Consider the following 17829-nt stretch of genomic DNA (forward strand, 5'->3'; position numbering starts at 1 on the left):
CTGCTGATGGTGTCACATATGGTTCACCTTCAAGTTTGTATTTGCACTAAAACGTAATGCACTGCAATTATTTTTAATTGCAGAGTGAACAAGCACCGACTGTGTGGTGCGCTGCTGGAATACTGGAGCAGCAAATCCCGTCCCTGTCATCCAGTAAAACTTTAAAAGGACTCCAGAGTCTATGACTGAGTACCCAAGAGAGCCAAAGACATTAAGTGCTACAAAATCTGGGATTTATACTTTACTAGACAAATGCATCTCAGTGCCGTCACACATCTGTTCTCAATGTTGTGTTGCCTGATCAAATGTTACACCAGTGTTTAGTGTCAGGCAGCCGTCAGCAAAAGAAATGCAAAAGATGCATAATTTTGAGGCCGCAAGAGATTTATGGTAAATCTGAACTGGGAACTCAAACACAAGCCTGACATTTTGTTGTTGTAAGTAACGGCTTTATCATGAGCAGTCTGAGCCTACAGGCTGTGAGGATCATTGAGGATCACTTAGGCCCTGAGACGGGGCTTGACTGACTGGAGGCTACTGAGGGAAAATGCATTGCATAACATGGCATCAGTCATTGTGAAAACGGTCTGCCTTTGGAACCGCACCAGGCTTCCATGTTTCTTTTTTGTATGTGTCACAGGTTATCTCTGGCCACAAGCAAGCTGTGCATTAGTTGCACAGGAAAACAATATTTCAGAAGATTTGCAGTTACATGCTGGCTTTGTGTTTAAGTAAGACCCAAGAGCTGTTGAAGATATTATTCGTAGGACCAGCTTTCAGATGAACTGGGTAGTTTAAAATGTTGTGTTGTTATTGTGGGGTTTCCTGTGGGCCTAATGGTTGCACATGCTGTGACCAAACTGGTCTACAGTTTCATTCCCAGCTGGGGCTTTTGTTCCGTGTTCTAACCTTTTTTGTACCCTTACTTTGTCTCTCTCAACACTGTGCTAAAAACGATATATTCAAGAATTGTGCAAGAGAGTCAATAGTAAGTGTTAAATACGGTCTACTTTGAGGTACTGTATAATATTTAGATATTTAAACTGGTATCAATATAAAGATTTATAAGATTTGTTTTTGCTGAAAGTCGCAGGCAGAAAGTAGAAGATTAAAGAAAATAACAAAGCAGGGCGAGACTGCATGCCTTCACTAAGTGTTAAAATCATAAACCATGCATAATATGGGTTACTGGTTCAGAAAGATATCTGACTCTGGATGCCTCCCAGTTTTTCTTATTGATATTCTATTGTGTACATGTAAACGTGCTATTTTGCAGTACCTCGCATTAGTAAAGAATGCTTCAAAATGATTCTGGATCCAAAAATCCCTTTTCAATTGGGCCAAGTCCCACCTTGGTAAAACCTAGCCAATCGCACGACCTTCTTAGTAGGGTTATTGAAAACAAATACCCAAACTAGCATTTTTTTTTTCTTTCTCTTCTCCTGTAAAGGTATTTCGTACTGACTTCATCACTGCCATGAAGCTGCCGGACTCAGCCCAGCTCGGCCCAGACGACTTCTACGTGCTTTCAGACCCTTGGAGACAAGAGTGGGAGAAGGGAGTGCAGGTCCCAGCCAACCTAGAGGCCATACCGGAGCCTGTGGTCAGGTAGGAAATACACAAAGAACACACCGATAAACACCCAAGCCCATGCAGTAGTTTGGTATTTAGAACCAAAGGTATTTTTTCTTTTGTTCTCCATTTCATTAAAGCCACTGAAAGGCAGATTTAATCTGCATTGCGCTTGTAAGCACTAACAGCTGCCAATGGGGACACGAAGTTGCTGCCTTTAAAGAGATCTTGGAAAAGTTTTGCATTTGAACTTTTGTTTGGCATGACTAATTGTTTTTCTTTTTTCTTTGTGGAATATTGTTAGATTGTAGATTTTGTTGCAAAGTTCATACAACTGTGAAAATTAAATTTGCTAAGGTAATTTTGATAAGCACTTGTAAATGTGGCTAAACGAGCAGACGAGATGCCTGAAGTTCCAAAAAGCTTTTGCTGGAATGATTAAAAATAACAAACAAAGGGCAAATTTTTTTATTTTTTGTTATTTTTTTATTTTTTTGGGGGGGGGGGGACGCATTAAATTGTAATAACAGGTGTGGGAAGCCTTTACATAATTACATTTCCTGCAATTACACTAATTAGCAATACATTTGAAATGGAAAACATGCACACTCACTCCTGCACACAGAAATCTACAAAGATATAAAGTAAGACGCTTTAGCTTTCTATGCTTCAGTTCATTCATCCGTAAACACACACACACACACACACACACACACACACACACACACACACACACAGAGGCAGAACATCAAGCTGGTAGGCAGATGTGTACAGGCATGCACTTTGACCCACTTACATTCACTCCCATACTGTAAATTAGTCGCCTTTTTCTCTCTCTCCCTCTGTGTCTCTCTCTCTCTTATCGCAGTAGGCTCTCCGGCTCTCTAGTACTACTGCAGCTGCTTCACATGCCCGTGTGGTTTGTTTGGTGTTCTAGGAACTAATGAAAATGCTCAGACTGCCTGGTAATGCCTGTTGCACAGACATGCCATACTGTGAGGCCACACACGCACTGGCAAACACACACAAGTGTTCAGAAATTATTAAACAAAGATATAGTGGCAGTTTGGGGGTTTTTTTTCAACAGGAAAATGGAAAAGCTGAAAAGGTGACACATATGTTGGTGAGAGGAAAGCAAAAAATGCCCACCATGGTAGATGTTTCTCATCTCTTTTTGTTTGTTTCCACTCTTGACTGTAGTTGATATTTGTCCACTATTTAAAGTAGTTGGAGGCATTTTGTTTGTTCTAAATTGTTTTTAATTATTCAAGGGCTAAACTGGAAGAAAAATCACCATGTTTCCCCAAGTTTATTAGCGAGAGGTCCTTGGTCTGAATCCCGGACAAGCCCCCAATTAATAAAATGTAATATCTTTGGGAAATAATGCAGTACATGAAAAACACCTGTCTACCTTAAATCCCAAGTAGCCACAAGAAAAACTTAAGTAAATCAACAGGTGTTGTATTTATTAAGCAATACTTTCAGAGGAAAGGTTTAGGTTGAGCGTTTTGGAGACTAAAGGTAGAGATGCAAGGCTGAGATAATTTAGATATATTGGAAATATTGGCCAAAGGATGTTGAAAATGGAGCTGCTAAGCAGAAGGAAAAGAGTAGGATGTCAGAGAAGATTCATGAATGAATGTAGTGAAGACGGACATGCCGAGGGTTGGTGTGACAGAACAGGATGCTGGGATAGGGTGAGATGGAGGCGTATGATCTGCTATTACGACCCATAAAGGGACCAGCCAAAAGACGAGGAAGTAGTAGTTTCACAAATTCAGGAGTACAAATCAATGTCAGCATGAGCCAAGGCCAAAATAACAAACAAGCAAAACTGTCTACACTCCAAACTGAGATAACTTACTCATAAGAAATAAACCAGAACACAACAGGAGTGGCTCCCTACCTAGCATAAAGAAGAGAAAACTACTCAAAAAACATGGCAGCTCAGCATTATCCACTCCTTTAAATGCAAAGCTCAAAATAGAAGTTAGTAATAGACCTAAGTGTTTCTGGGGGGTAAGTTGGAAAAGTGAATAATCCTCTACCCAGATGCCATCTTGGCTTTATGTGTAGGGTATGATCATCAGGTTGGGGCCAGTCGCCTTTGAGCTGTACATGGGCCTTCATGTTCTTCCATGTATTTTAAATGGATTACTTGTAAGTCTATGAAGGTGCATCAGCATGTTACAGGACTTGTTTGCACACTAATCATTATATTATGTGTAAAATAACATTTTTAAAATTAAATAACCTCAATAATTACTTACTGTACCGATTGTTTAGCTATTTGAGGCAATAACCTTTTTCCCTAGCTATTTAAGGACTAGTCTGGAAAGAAATCACTGCGATGCTCGAAGTTCAGAAGTGGCTGCAGGTCAGGAGGCAGCAGGGATGTTCACAAGGCTGAGGGTTGATTGCAAGCTCAATCTCTTACTTGTATCACAGTGTTGTTTGGCAACACTCTGAACACCCATTATATTATTTTGCACATTCATGGCGACCATGCAGGTTGCCATGAATGTGCAGTAATTATTTTTCATTAACCATTCAGCCACTCCCTTATAAATAAAACACCAACAAAAGCAAGACATTTTTAGCATCGTGACAGCAGAAAAGGGGGTTGGAATGGTGATTGCCGTGCCTAATAGCAATATCTGTTGGTACGCAGTTTTAATAAACAGTTTGTCCTCAGTTTTACTTTCTTTTCAATTTGAAATCAGACGAAAGAACGAATGAGTCTGACTGCAGGCAGAAGACAAATGTTATAAATAACAGAACAGGAAACGGGAAAAAAAATCTGGTCATCTATGAGGTTTGACAGGATTGCTGTGCCACCCTTACTGTTTGCATTGCTTGCCAGGTTAATATCATTTGTGACATATACACACACACTCATGCTTATAAGCAATATGGCGCTAACAGATTGAACAGGGCCTGGAGGCAGAGAGATAGATGAGCATATTGGGAGAGAAGAGAAATGCATAAAAGAGATGGTTGAGGATAGATGGATGCATGCGGGCATATCTATTATCTTGTATGTGATAGGACGATGAAGGGATTTACTGTGACGCTGAAATGGAGTGATGATGGATAAATGGTGGGATGGTGTTAAAGAGGAGTAAGTGTGAGTGAGCTGATGGTCTCTGTCAGAGCCCCCGACAGCAGTTTGTTCATCCTTTTTTTTCCCCTCTCGTGTGTCACTTTGACGCTCCTCGTTTTCTCCCCTTCCTCTTTCCTATCCTTTCCTCTCCACACTTCGTTCTGCGATATGCTTGGTCTGAAACTGATCCCTGTGATTTCCTAGGTTTTACCCATATACAAGCCCCTGCGGTCAGGCAGAATCAGTGGTAGGAAAGCTTATTTTCACAGAGTAAGTGATGATGATGCTGAGGCATTTTTTTAGGTAAAAGGTCACAAGCAAATGCGATTACCAGACAGTAAGGATACCTCTTTAAGCTGTCAGTTTATGCAGCTTATCAGCATAAATCACTGCTGTTAGAACATTTTTAGTTAGAAATGACTTGTAAGATTGTGGGAAAACAGTTGTTTTTTTGTCTGCTATTATTTGCTTTTAGTGCTTTTATGGGCAGCTGTTGCTTTGTTCGTTGTCGCTTGAAAGGTCACCAGTAAACAATGAGCTTCTTCTGTCTTTTAAATTCATTACAAACAAGTTAATAGCAGAGGTTGTCGCCCACGTAGAATAAGACATATGGCCAATAAGGCTGTTATGGCTTGTCAGCTGAAGAAAGATTAAACATAAATTCCATAGTAGGCTTTTTTTTCATTCCCATGTGATAAATTTGATAACAAGTATACAGTGTATAGCACACAAATATTTTTAAGGAACGCATTCATCAAAAAAAAGTACTTACGGCAATAACTACTGCAGTGTTACCATTAAAAATTAAGAGTGATGGATGGGTGTTTCTATGTCTAAATGTAAACAACACAAATTCAGTTAGAGGAGCACTCTTAAGTCTGTGTTGTTAAATATAAACAGCAGCCTTTTAGTTTAGCTTAGCGGATCACTAGCACTTGGAAGAAAAACTGGCTAACAGATAGTAAGAAGATATTCCTACAAGCACCAGTGTTTAAGGAAAATTAGAATGTCAACGTATGAACAGATATAGCCCACAGACAACTATTTCCCAGAGGGCTGGGATATAAGCAGACCTTATAAATATAACCTGTAAGGTTCTGAAGGGAAAACAACCCTAAAAATTATTTTTAAGGCTGACACGGGAACTAAAAATCTGATACAGCGGTCCCTCGCTCGTTCACCTTTCGCGGCCTCGCTGTTTCGCAGATTTTTTTGGTGCAATTTTGCATGCTTTTTAGACCATTGTCACTCAATCTCGTGCCGTGTCTCCAGCACAGTACAGAATGCGTTCAGCTTGTCAAATTTACATAAATCTTCGATCGCTAGCAGTGTGACTCTGTATGTTTGTAAGTTTTCTCCAACAAACACAAAAATGTCGATGGCAACCGCGGGTGTCTTTGGTTTCATTCTATAATACTGGACTTATTTTTCTACGAAGGTTTGAACTTTGAGAGTGTTTAAATAATAGAGAAAAGTGCGAAAATGTTCATGCCTGTCTGAGAAAAGTGTATAAAGTGTGTATTGAGGGGTTTTACAGCCTTAAAACATCTATAATAATTGTAAAAATTCAAGTTGGCTACTTCACAGATTTCACCTATCGCAGGTTATCTTTAGAACGTAACTACCACGATAAATGATGGACCACTGTATAGCTGTCGATATTTTCGTCACTTTCAGACAGATTTGACTAACATTTGCTATTTGTAAGCATTAATGAGCCCTTACAGATAATATAACTATGTGGCTTAAAAAAGTTCTTTGTGATTGTCAGAAATGGTGGATTGCTCATTTATGGTTCGCCCAACTCTGCTCAAATTAACTGCTTGTTGTGTTTTTTGGGTTCCTCTGGTGGACAAACTGTGCAGCAACAACACTCATAACGTGGTTAAAAGGCATTTCTCTTATGTCTTCATTTTTACATTTTTATTGATTTGCTATTATAAATGCAGACACAAGTATATCAGTCAATATTTTGTATATTACTCCCAGTGTAACGTGCTTCACTGATGAATATCAGAAATTTGGCCAGATGAAGACTAATTGAAATATTCATATATAACTGAGTGAATAATATTTTTAGTTTGTAACTTCTGGCTGTGTTTAGTTATATGTAGCCCTATATGTAGGAGTGGGTGTGTTGTGTATTTGTGTTGTAAAGTTGAGCATTTTAAAGTGTAACTCTATAAGTGGCCACCAGAAGAAATGCATTTTTCAGCCTCAGGTGTGAGCTGCAGGTATGTGATGGCACTATTAATAAATTACCCCAAATATCGTTTTAAATTAAGTATTTCATGTTGGTGAATATCAACATATATACTAACTAAACCAATATATTGGATAGGTAAATGTTTTATCTGGTGACTTCTTTATTCTCATTTTCTCATGTTAAAGTGGTTTGGTCAACTCCATAATCAGAATAAATCTTTATTCATATTTTCCAATTACCTCGTTTCATCTCTGTGTTTCATGCTTTTCCTTGCATCTCTTCATCTCGACATCCCTCCCTCCCACATCCTTCCAACCTTCCCCTCTACCTTTCGACCTAGCCGAGCCGAAGGCGCAGACACATTTTTCTTTTTTCTGTTTTTTATGAATAATGACATCATCTCCAAAAATTGTTGGAGAGGAAAAGAGCTGCAGGCCCCGTCTGGCTTTGACAACACTCCTCTTCTACATTTCCCTCTCTCCTTGGACCATATTTGGCTGCTGTGGCATGATTTTCAGTAAAACAGCTGTGGCATTTGGTGAAGAGGTCATTATGGTTTGATGCTCTTTTTCTGCACCTCTCTTTACCAAAACACAGCAGGAAGGAAAATAGATAGCAAGTCTCAAGCCCTCCTTGCTTCTCTGTGTCTGTCCTTCACCGCTGCCTTCTTCTATCTCTTCTTTTTTCCTCCTCATTTTTCTCTTTTCGCCGTCTCGTCTCCTTTCTGTCCATTTTTATTTTATTTTATCACACACTCCCCCCTCCTTTTCTCTTCTCTCCCTCTTTCCTCTCTCCTACTCTATGGTTTTGTCGGGACTGAGTGGAAGTAATTAGCCGTTGCGTAATACTGGCTATGTGCAGACAGTGAACCGGGCTTTGGCAATGTCTGGACAGCCTTGGGTCCCAGTGGCAATGCTAAACCAGAGAGGGAAATAATTACACATGCACATGAGAAGATCTTTGCCTTTTCACAGAATTTAAGAATTGGGATAGTGGTTATGTTATTTATTACTTCATTTTTCCCCCTTGGACCGGTGGCCAGGCTGGTGAATGTGAACCCGTTGTTTGCGGTTTGGCAAAACATGTTGGCTTTTGGAGCGCCGTGTAAAGCTGCGGTCACTGAGAGCATCGCATGGAGAGAATCCTTACCAGAGTGGTTTACATGCTGCAAGATTACGGCAAAGATTGATTACGCAGATTTGTGTTGTTGTTTTTTTTTTTGTTAAGTTGCTTTTGCTTGGAGGGAATCGTTCCTCACTTGGCCCATCGACGTGCTACAGATTTAATTTATTGACGCGATTGCTTAACTTCAAGAGTCCATGGAAGTCCTGAGATAAATGTGTAGCTTTACCTGTCAAAGCATAATGAGATACATCATGTGGAGTGCATTGGTGGAATATCTGTAGGTCAGGTTTCGGGCAGCTTTGATCATATGCAAAACTTGGCTCTAATATGTAAAACCTTTGCAACAAGCTTGCAGCCTTATTCAGAGGGGATGGAGGGTTTGAACCCAGAAAGGCTGTAAAAGCTGTTGTCAGATAAAGCAGTGGATGAAAATAGATACCAACAATATCTGTGAAATTCTTGTTCAGACAGACAAGCTTGTTTTTTTCAGTTTTGTTCTTTAATTAGTTTAAAGTCTCCTCATTCAGAGCAATCCTGAAATATTTTCCACAGAATGAAAAAAGCCTTAAAACTACTCACCTGTCGATGGTTTACATTCCAGAGATTCTTGAAGATGCTACCTGCATCTGGAAGATCTGCTTAGTTTTTTTGTGCTGCAACCAGCACATAGAAAACATAGTAAGGCTGTGTTACACAACAGAAAAACAGCTGCAGACTGAAACCGAGTCCACTTAGACTATTAGCCTGCGTGTGTTATGACAGTCTGACAGCTGCCAAACACCCAACGCATTATTACTTTACATAGATGTCAGTTCATTAGTGCAGCAGAGGAAACATTTGGTAATTTGTTCCAGAGTATTTTTGTACTCTCTGGATGGCCAAGCACTATGGACTTGGCAGGTTGGGACTGGATAAAAAGTATAATTGCCCTGGACCTTCACCAGTACCACTGATTGAGTTGGAATGGGACTTTAGAGTGGGGAAGCTCATATGTCAAGCTTTGCATTCAGGTATGGGTAGGGAAGGAAATGCCAACTAACATCATTTGAATAGATGCAATCAAATGGAACATCATGCAGCATAAACATAGGTTGTTACTGATTAAACAGGCTGTTTCTGTTTCTACATAGAGAAAAAAATCCATCTTTTCAACTCACGCAAACACACCCGTCCAGCGGGCAAGTCAGACAGTGGGTCAGGAGGCTAATCGGCTACTAATAACTCAGTGACTGTCTCACACACACACACTCACACACAGATAATGGATTGAAGGCAGCCTGAGGGCAGTAAGATGGATGGAGAGATGGTGAGAAGGACAAATTGCAGGATGGTGGAGATGGAGGACAGTCTAAATGTCATGTATCTCAAAGCTTCAGCTATATTTAAAGCATAAAAAGTATACGTTGACATTTGCAGATATTGCTGTTTTTTTACTCCACCAACGCTCTTGTCATACAAGGAGTTGATAAAGGTTAATAAATTTGGCTTTTTAAATAAAATTTCTTTTGTTCCCACTTTTCATTTAAAACAGGATCCAGCAAGTCTCTTAAATTAGTATAAGAGATTGCAGATTCATCGGCTACCCGACCTGACCACCTTTTAAAAGCTTTAAAGGTATATTCCTTCGTAGAAAGTCTTTTAAAGATTCTGCTTCTTCTTTGGAGACATTTTCCAGTTCTGTATCTTTTCCCGTCTTGGAATAAATGTGACATTTGTTGTTCCTCTTCGGTGTAACTAATGAAAAGACATTGCCAGCGAAAGGTCGGAACACAAGCACTCATTCAAGAACATTAATAACAGGCGTAAAACAAAAGAAAAACTATGGGGGAAAAGAGAAAAGCGGTGGGTAGATGGCTGTGAAGTCCCTCGTGGTTTCAAACTGCCAGGCCCAGCTGCAGCTCACTATGAAAAGGTTCACGTTCCTGAGTGTTGATTGTATGTACACACGTTTCATCCAAGTATGTGTTTGTATGTGTAACAGGTGTTCACAATAACATCTGGAGCCTTGGCTCCATCTGAAACGGCTCTTTATCAGATGATAAGATGAGTAAGAGCAGCATCACCAGCACCGTCATTCACTGGGTCATTGGGTGCATGCGAAACTAATATGTTCCACACACAGTGCTGATGTTTGTTAGTAGTCTGTTGTACTCTGATACTCTTGATGCCTCTTTAACTTGGTTAGATGGATGAATGCACATCTAATGGGCTGATGTGTATTTACGTGTAACATGGTGCTTGTCGTTCTGGGAAAAGCTGCCTACATAAATGACCTTCAGAATTAATATGTGACGGAACAGGTGGATAATTGAGGCACTTTACACTGTATAAATGTGTAATTTGTAATTTACTGCCTGATATGTCTTCATGCAGTGTCATTAAGATTAAAAACACTTAGCTAAAAACATTTGCAGTCTGCCCCTTCAAGACAGTTAGGAGAAATTATGCATTTTACTCAACAATACTTGAATACATTTCCTTCTTGGTGTGTGTCTCTAGTGCTGTTCATTGTGCGTGCATCTGTCTGTTTGGCAGCCAAGACGAAAGATTAACGGGTTGAACTTGGTGGAAGTTGGACCGTCTTGTGATGTGTAGTACGCAATATCATCAAAATGAGGAAATCCTTTCTAACAAGCCATACTTGTTCAGTCTTTTTCTAATTGTACTATCCTGAACGTGAACATTTAACCTGCTCTCTGAGGCCTGTAGAGTCTGAGATGTAGTTCTTGGGTTTTATGTAGATTCTCGGAACATTGCACGGTCCAACCTTGGCATAAATTTGCTGAGACATCCACTCCTGGGGTGCACACCTGAATGCTGTAGACCAACAAACTGCCAAAGCTCCTGCTTTAATGGCACCTGCTGATGAGCAATTAATCAAGTGCATTTGGTTAACAGCTGCTTACCCTCTTAATTCCTATGGAAGCAGTGAGGATGTACTTAGTGTTTAGACATATATAATTCCACAATGAATATAAAATGTACTGTATATCAAAGAGGTAAAATCTGTAAATATGGGGATACTTTATATATGACTTTCCAAGTACAAACTAGATCATTTCCTGATGTAAATGGCATGCAGGAATGAAGAGATAAACATCCAGTGACTTGGATGGATCACTTACTGACCCATTGATGGACTGTTAGGGTTATACCAAAAACCACAGTAACTCATCACTACATTGCTATGAGGGGTTAAGTAGCATATCTCTCAACCGCAGGCTGATCTGGTTGCTTTTGGCTCAGTGAGTGAGCGAATATGAGAACTGTATTTCTGTAAGTATAGGCTGAGGAGCCAAACAGGGCCATTGCTGTCTGTATCTGGTAGGTCCTCATGACAAAGCTAATAGCATGTTACAGTGAGAAATAGCTTTTGATGTCTTTCCTCGGGAAGGGGTTTAATAAACTTCCCACTGAGGCTGCAGGGGAACCATAATGGCAAATAAAGAAACATAATAATACATGCTCATTTCTGAATGAGTTCACCGAGTCACTGGGTACATCTTTTACCACAATGGAGACTATTCTCAATAAACCATGCCTGGTTGATTGAGTCATTGGCTGCCTGAGTGATTGGCCAGGTTGCTGGCTGACAGGTTTATTGACTGACTGATTGGCTGGTAGATTTCACTCTGCTTGCCACTTGCCTGATTGGTTTCTCCCTGGCTTTTTTGGTTGAAAAAAAAAAAATGGAAGTATGATAGCCATGTTGGTTTTTTTTTTTTTTTTTTTTTACAAAATTCTCTGCCTACTCACTATTTGACTGGGTCAGTGGGGCTGTTGCTCACCACATTTCAGGCTCTTTTCCTGAATGGCTGACCAGCCCCGTGACTGCTTGCCTGGGTGGTTTGTTTGTCAGATGCCTGGGAGAACAGCCACTTCCTTGACTGATTGAATGGATGAGTAAAGGGTCAATGAGTGGTTGCATGAAAATAAGAACAAAACCCTCTGCTCTCGCATTACCACAGCGTGCGGCCGGGTCTCCGGGTGCTTTATTAATCACATATAAGACAAGCAGCCTTGTTTGCTCACTGATTGCAGTGACTGAAATCTGGCAGTCTGGATGAATTTTCTTTTTGTACTTCTGGCCAGTATACAAGCAAGCAGCACAATGGCGGTCTGAGTGTCCCATCTTTGACCACTAATTTTAGTACTGTATTGACTGACTGGCTGGCCGACCTCTGTGGAATGACAGAGCTGAAAAGCGGACTAAATGACTGGTTGCCTGCACGGCTGGCAGGCTGACTCTCACACTGACTGATCATCGGCCAGAGCTGAGTTAGCGGGTGAGTCACTCTCCAGTTAAACCCATTCACCTCAAGCGGCTTGTGGGCAAAAACTGGCTTTAGTCTGGGGACTGAAAATTTAAACATTTCACTTCTAAACAATAGGTTTAACTTGCTAAGGTGTGTGCGTGTGCATGTGTCTGTGTGTGTTTTGGAATTGGTAAATCAGATTGCCAAACTCTAAATATGCTGGCAGATGCCTCCTCTACATTTCTTACCCAGAGATTCAGTTGGCAGTTTTTGATTTATTTAACCTTTATTTAACCAAGCTACTGTTATTAAGTGCCATTGACAAAAAACTAATTTGAAGTCTCCACTGAAAAAGGCAATGACTAGCTGGATAAAGTGTGAAGTAGAATCAGTCTGAGTTGATAAATGAATGCAGCTTTTCTTAAATTACAACGGGGTAAAAGCATTTCTCTGTGTGTGTGTGTGTTTGTGTGTTTGCTCTTGTGTGTATGAAAGCAATTTCCCTGTTCACAACACAGCATGTGTGGCATGTGTGGCTGGTGGTGTTTACTGCAGGTTACCCTTAGGCTGAGTGTGGGTAGATTTTGTGTGTAGATTTCTGTGTGTGCATCATTGTTGTTCCCCACATGGATGTCATGTGTCATGTGAGTAAACCCAAGAGCCATGAGTGGGAGTCTGGACTGTGTGTGTTTAGGCGCCCGCGTTTGTGGATGCACAGGGTGTGTGTGTCTGTTTCTGATACATCTGAGCTGTCCCTTGGGTATTTTTTTCAGTAAACACTGCTACATCTTGCATCCCTTGCTGTGCTACACCAAGTGTCTCTTACACACACACACAGACGCAGACACACATGCAAAAGGCGCTACTGCATGTATTTCTTAAGTTACTTATTATTAAATAATAACTTTTATAAGGAGCTCTGCTAGTTTTTTATCTACCAAGTACTTTCTGGCAAATGAATAAGGGAGCAGTATATTCACATTCAGCTGGCTTTTTAGTGAGGCTCTTATCCTGTGGTCGTTTGGACAGCTCAGTGTAGTGGACTGTGAGCCGTTTACCTTGAGTGTGACGAGGATTCATCTCCACTTGCTGAAGTTAGGCTATATGGCCATGGGATTAGACTGCATGGAGAGGCAATAAACTATTGGCGATGGAGACATCCGATGGGGCTAGCCGGTTAGCAGCAGCTGAACTTTCAAAATAAAAGTGAGGGGGCTGTCGACTGGCGAATCAATCCCAAGTTATGTTGGCAGCTAAAAAAATAGTTTTTGCATATACTTTTGCACCTGTTAATATAGCCTTTTAAGTATAGTCTATATGCTGGAAACACCTGCAACTCTGATCCAGCAGTTCTTCTCTGCTATGGAAGATCAAAGCCCTTTGCCTTCTGCACTGTGGGTTCAACAACATCTGGACCATGCTGTTTTCCTTTTACCAGTCTACCATCTGCCAGCTTCACTTGACTGTGTGTGTGTGTTGTGTCTGTATGTTTGTCTATATTAAAAAAAAAAGATGGAAAGAGAGCGAGACACATGAGACGATAGATGGATAATTAAGCTTGCCTTCCATCTTTCTCTTACTGATCCATTATGTGTGTGTGCACGCTCACTTTGACTAATACTGTCACAGTAAATGTCCTTTCCTTTCTATTTGTGCGCCGTCTTCCTTTCCTCTCTGGCTGTTGCTCAAACATGTTTCAGGTCAGTTTTGTAAATGCAGGTTTATTGTATTTCTTTTGTCTCTCTCTTTAACTCCTCTCTTTCTGTTTGTGTCCCCCGCCAGTATCCTCAGCCTGTTGTCAAGGTGAAGCCATTGACTTTAATGGTCACATTAGGGAACCTGGTCCACCCACTCTGGCCACTAAAACCTAACCGCCTCCAGGAGAGTAAACATTGTTTACTGCTTTTTTTCTCCCAGTGGAGTCCTAAAGCCCAAGCCTCAAATAAAATAATATTCATTGATTTGGATGGATGCCTGGACGGACGGATAAAAGAAAGGGAAGATAAACCAAATGGAGAGCAATAGATGTAGACGTTTTCATCCTCTGTTTTGAGCAGTAGCACAAAATTATTTCCAATAATATGACTTCATGTTTTTATCTGAAAAACAAAGACTCTGGGTGAGTGAGGAAAGTCGATCAGCACGGCATAAAAGCAGCTTTGGAGGCGTTTATCTCGTAAAATGGTGCTCACATGCTTTTGCGGTGTTTTCTTGTAGCAACATTACTTAATGAACAGCCAGTCTTTTGGTATTGCACAAGTCACTGAGGGAGGTGCACTAACTCCAGTAACAGAATGTCATACAGTTGTGCTTCTTCATAAAACCACTCCATAGCTGCATGCAGGTTTTATTGTATAATCGACTATCATATCCTCTTACAAGTCACAAACATCAACCTATTCATTGTTTAGTAGATCTCCTCCCATGGGCTAAATCCTACCTCTTCGATGGTTTTACCTGAGGTGGAGCGACGGTGATGAAACACAGACCTTTCTGGAAAGCTCAGAGAATTCAGAGCACCGCTTGCATGCATAGGTAACACTTTAGAGTTCAGAGTTTTTGATTTCCTTTTGTCAAACTTGAGTGCAAATGTTTGTAGCTGCCCTGAAGCATAAAAAAACCCATGACACATTACACCAGTAATGAACTAACTGCCTTTCCTCCCTTTTTGCCTCATGTATCAGCACGCATTGTAGAGGATGACCTTCTCAATAGCCTCTCACTGGCTATTTTCCCCTGCACCAAGGGTAAGCCACAAAAAAGAGATGAAGTAAAAGGGAGTGAGCATTGGCGAGGGTTGTCTGCCAAATAGAAGAATGGGGACAAAAGAGAGGCAAAATGAAGGGACAGAGGCAGGGATTCAGGGTGGAGCGAATCATCCAGAGAATGAGGGATAGAGAAACTGTGGGGAGGAAGGATGTTGATGGTGGAGGAACTGAGGGAATAAGTAAACAAACAGGTAGATGAGGCGGTTGAGTGGAGCGGTACAACAACTAGATCTGCTGGGAATGACAAAAAGCAGGAAAGAGAGAGATGGACACACAGCAGAGCTTTGCTTATGCTTTAGCAAATAACAGCAATACCCTCATCCTTCTCCTCTCTCCTTTCCCTTGTGTTGCCCGTTCGCCTGTTTCTCTGTATGTGGGTTTAATCGAAGCTTTCAGGCACAGAATTAAAGCATGTGGGAATGTATCTCAGAGGAGCAGACTTGAAGCTTTATGCCCTGCTAATGCAAAGAAGAAATTGAAACAAAGCTCATAAGAAAGGCAGCAGGCAAAGATAGTTTTTAAGGCTTCCTAGTAATCTGAGAAGGGAGTTAATAGAAAATTCCTAATTTTCTGTGCAATGAGGTAGTGACACCTCATCCCTGTTACTGTCTTTTTTTTAGTTAGGTTGGCTTAGACTGGTCAATACTAAAATTGGAAAATACAAAAACATGTTAACAACACTTTCCTAGACTCAACGCACTGACTATAAATATGGACGTAGCAAAGGTGGTTTGTAAAGCCTTGATTTTATGATTTTAGCTCTTTTTGTCTTCGTGATCTATTGGCCGATATTTGTAGTATTCCAGAAAGCACCAACACCACCAGCACCACCAGCATGGTCTACAGGTCCAGCATAGTGATCCTCAACAGACTATTGTGAGTCAAAGCAGGCTTGCCTTTAATAGTGCCTAACTTTCTGCCTTAATGCAGTTCAAATAGATCTGTTATTCAAAAAAACTGACCCTAGCACAGTTTTCATGAAGAGTGAATTTATCCAAAGGTTTGGATGTGTGATGGTGTAAGGCCATGCAATCACAAAGTCCCAGAGATTGGTCACTGGCCACATGGTCCTAGTAACTCAGAAAAAATGTGACTGGTTGGTGAGCAAGCTCATTACAATTCCTTTGGTTGGTCTGTAAACACAGTAGAGCAGTAGTGAAACTGTGAAAAGTGCACTACACAACCCAGAAACTGAAAGTTCTTTTGAAACATGTTGATTACAGCACTGAGATAGAACTTTTACTTTGAAGGCGAACGCTCTCTGGTTCTGGTTTGTGTCACACTTTTTCAAGTTTTCCTACTGCTCGGCTAGTAGTTGGGGAGTATTTGCAAACGAAATTGACATCTTAAGCTAAAATTCATGTAGCCAGTCTGTGGGCTATTCCAACTTGTGCTGTTGGACCGTTGGCCAGCTGCAGAAAAGAGAAATTATAACATACAAAGAGTTGAAGTGAAACTGTGTTAAAACAATGAAAAATGTCCACTGCAGTCATCACTACCTGTACTTTTCACACTGCTCCACTGTCGCTTCTGTCTTTGTTGTGGCTCAGTTGACGACCAATTGGTATTTAATGACAGACACCGTCATCCACTTGCAGCATCATGCGGTTGGGATTTTGAAGAACTGCACGGATGCACGTTTGCAGTGGATCAAAAAACCTCGCTCGGTACATCGCCTGTATGGAGAGCCTGCAGCTCTCAGAGTGCAGGCTTACTTATAGTGTTTACTTATGCGAACAGACAGAATCGTGGGATCATTAATTACACATTACAGGCGACCATGGCAAACTGCTCGCAACCAAATGATTCACGAGGACTGCCAGCAACCTCCAGAAACCACTCGTTACACATTTTTCCCCAGTGGTTGTATCATGGCCAATATGGCGGACAACTCTCGAGGAGAACAAACATCTATAAAAACTGAAAGTGTTATATGCACATGGAAACATGTTTATTTTTGCTGTGACATAGGATTGTAACTAAATGCAAACTGTCACAAATCGATCAAGGAGTTGGCTGCACCTGTGGCTTGTTTTTACTGTTTTTGTTTTTTCCAAGACGAAGATGGTGTTTGTTTTTGTGTGACTGTGCTGAGCATGTTTTTAGCAGGCACTGTTGTCTGAGGGGCTGGTGCTGGTGGAGGGCTGTTTTTGAAGTGTTGGTGGGCTTACTGGAAGTGTGTCAGACAGGGGAGGAATGCAGGAAGAGGGTGGGAGTCCGCGTGCACGTGTGTGAGATGCATGGAGACGGCGCTAAGCGTAGGCTCGCGCCGTTAAAGTGAAGTATGTGTATTTGGACATGTCTAAATGTGTGCATGTGTGGATGCATCCTCAAGGCTGCAATGCTTTGACCTATTCTTCCACCCCCCTTGTCTCAATTTCAAAGCCCACGGGGGTTCCCCGCAGTGTCTCTGGTAATAAAGCTGGGCTAAATTTATGTGTTTGATGCCTAGACACTGTGTGTTCAGTATATAAAAATGAACACAACTATGAATTTTTGCACCCCTGAGCAAATAGAAAAACAAATGCCATAAAGTGTGTCTTCCATTTTTTAATGGAAATAAAAACAAAAAAACAGTTACATTAAGAATCATATCACTGTCCCTTCAGAGTAAATTAGTTTCCCAAGTGCAGGAAGAAAAGGAAGCCATAAAATAACAAACACACCACAAAAACTGATATCATACTTGGTATGTAAACATCCTGGGCTTCCCTTGGGCCTGTTTAAATAGAGAATAAAGGACTAAAATATTGAGTGACGTGTTAATATTCATACTTTTAAAAGCTAGTGTGCTACAGC

At 40.9% G+C, this 17829-nt stretch overlaps 1 protein-coding gene across 2 annotated transcripts in view; it reads left to right on the top strand.

The window, feature by feature from the left end:
* jade2 (jade family PHD finger 2) overlaps positions 1 to 17829 on the top strand; it is a 225473-nt gene that overhangs the window by 67998 nt on the left and 139646 nt on the right. For both annotated transcript variants that reach the window (XM_005456139.4, XM_005456140.4), the window contains exon 4: positions 1451 to 1608. In XM_005456139.4, coding sequence (XP_005456196.2) covers positions 1451 to 1608 — 158 coding nt within the window. The remainder of the gene's footprint in view (positions 1 to 1450; positions 1609 to 17829) is intronic.

Source organism: Oreochromis niloticus, linkage group LG10 (assembly GCF_001858045.2).
Source record: "Oreochromis niloticus isolate F11D_XX linkage group LG10, O_niloticus_UMD_NMBU, whole genome shotgun sequence".
In the NCBI taxonomy this organism is placed as follows: Eukaryota; Metazoa; Chordata; class Actinopteri; order Cichliformes; family Cichlidae; genus Oreochromis; species Oreochromis niloticus.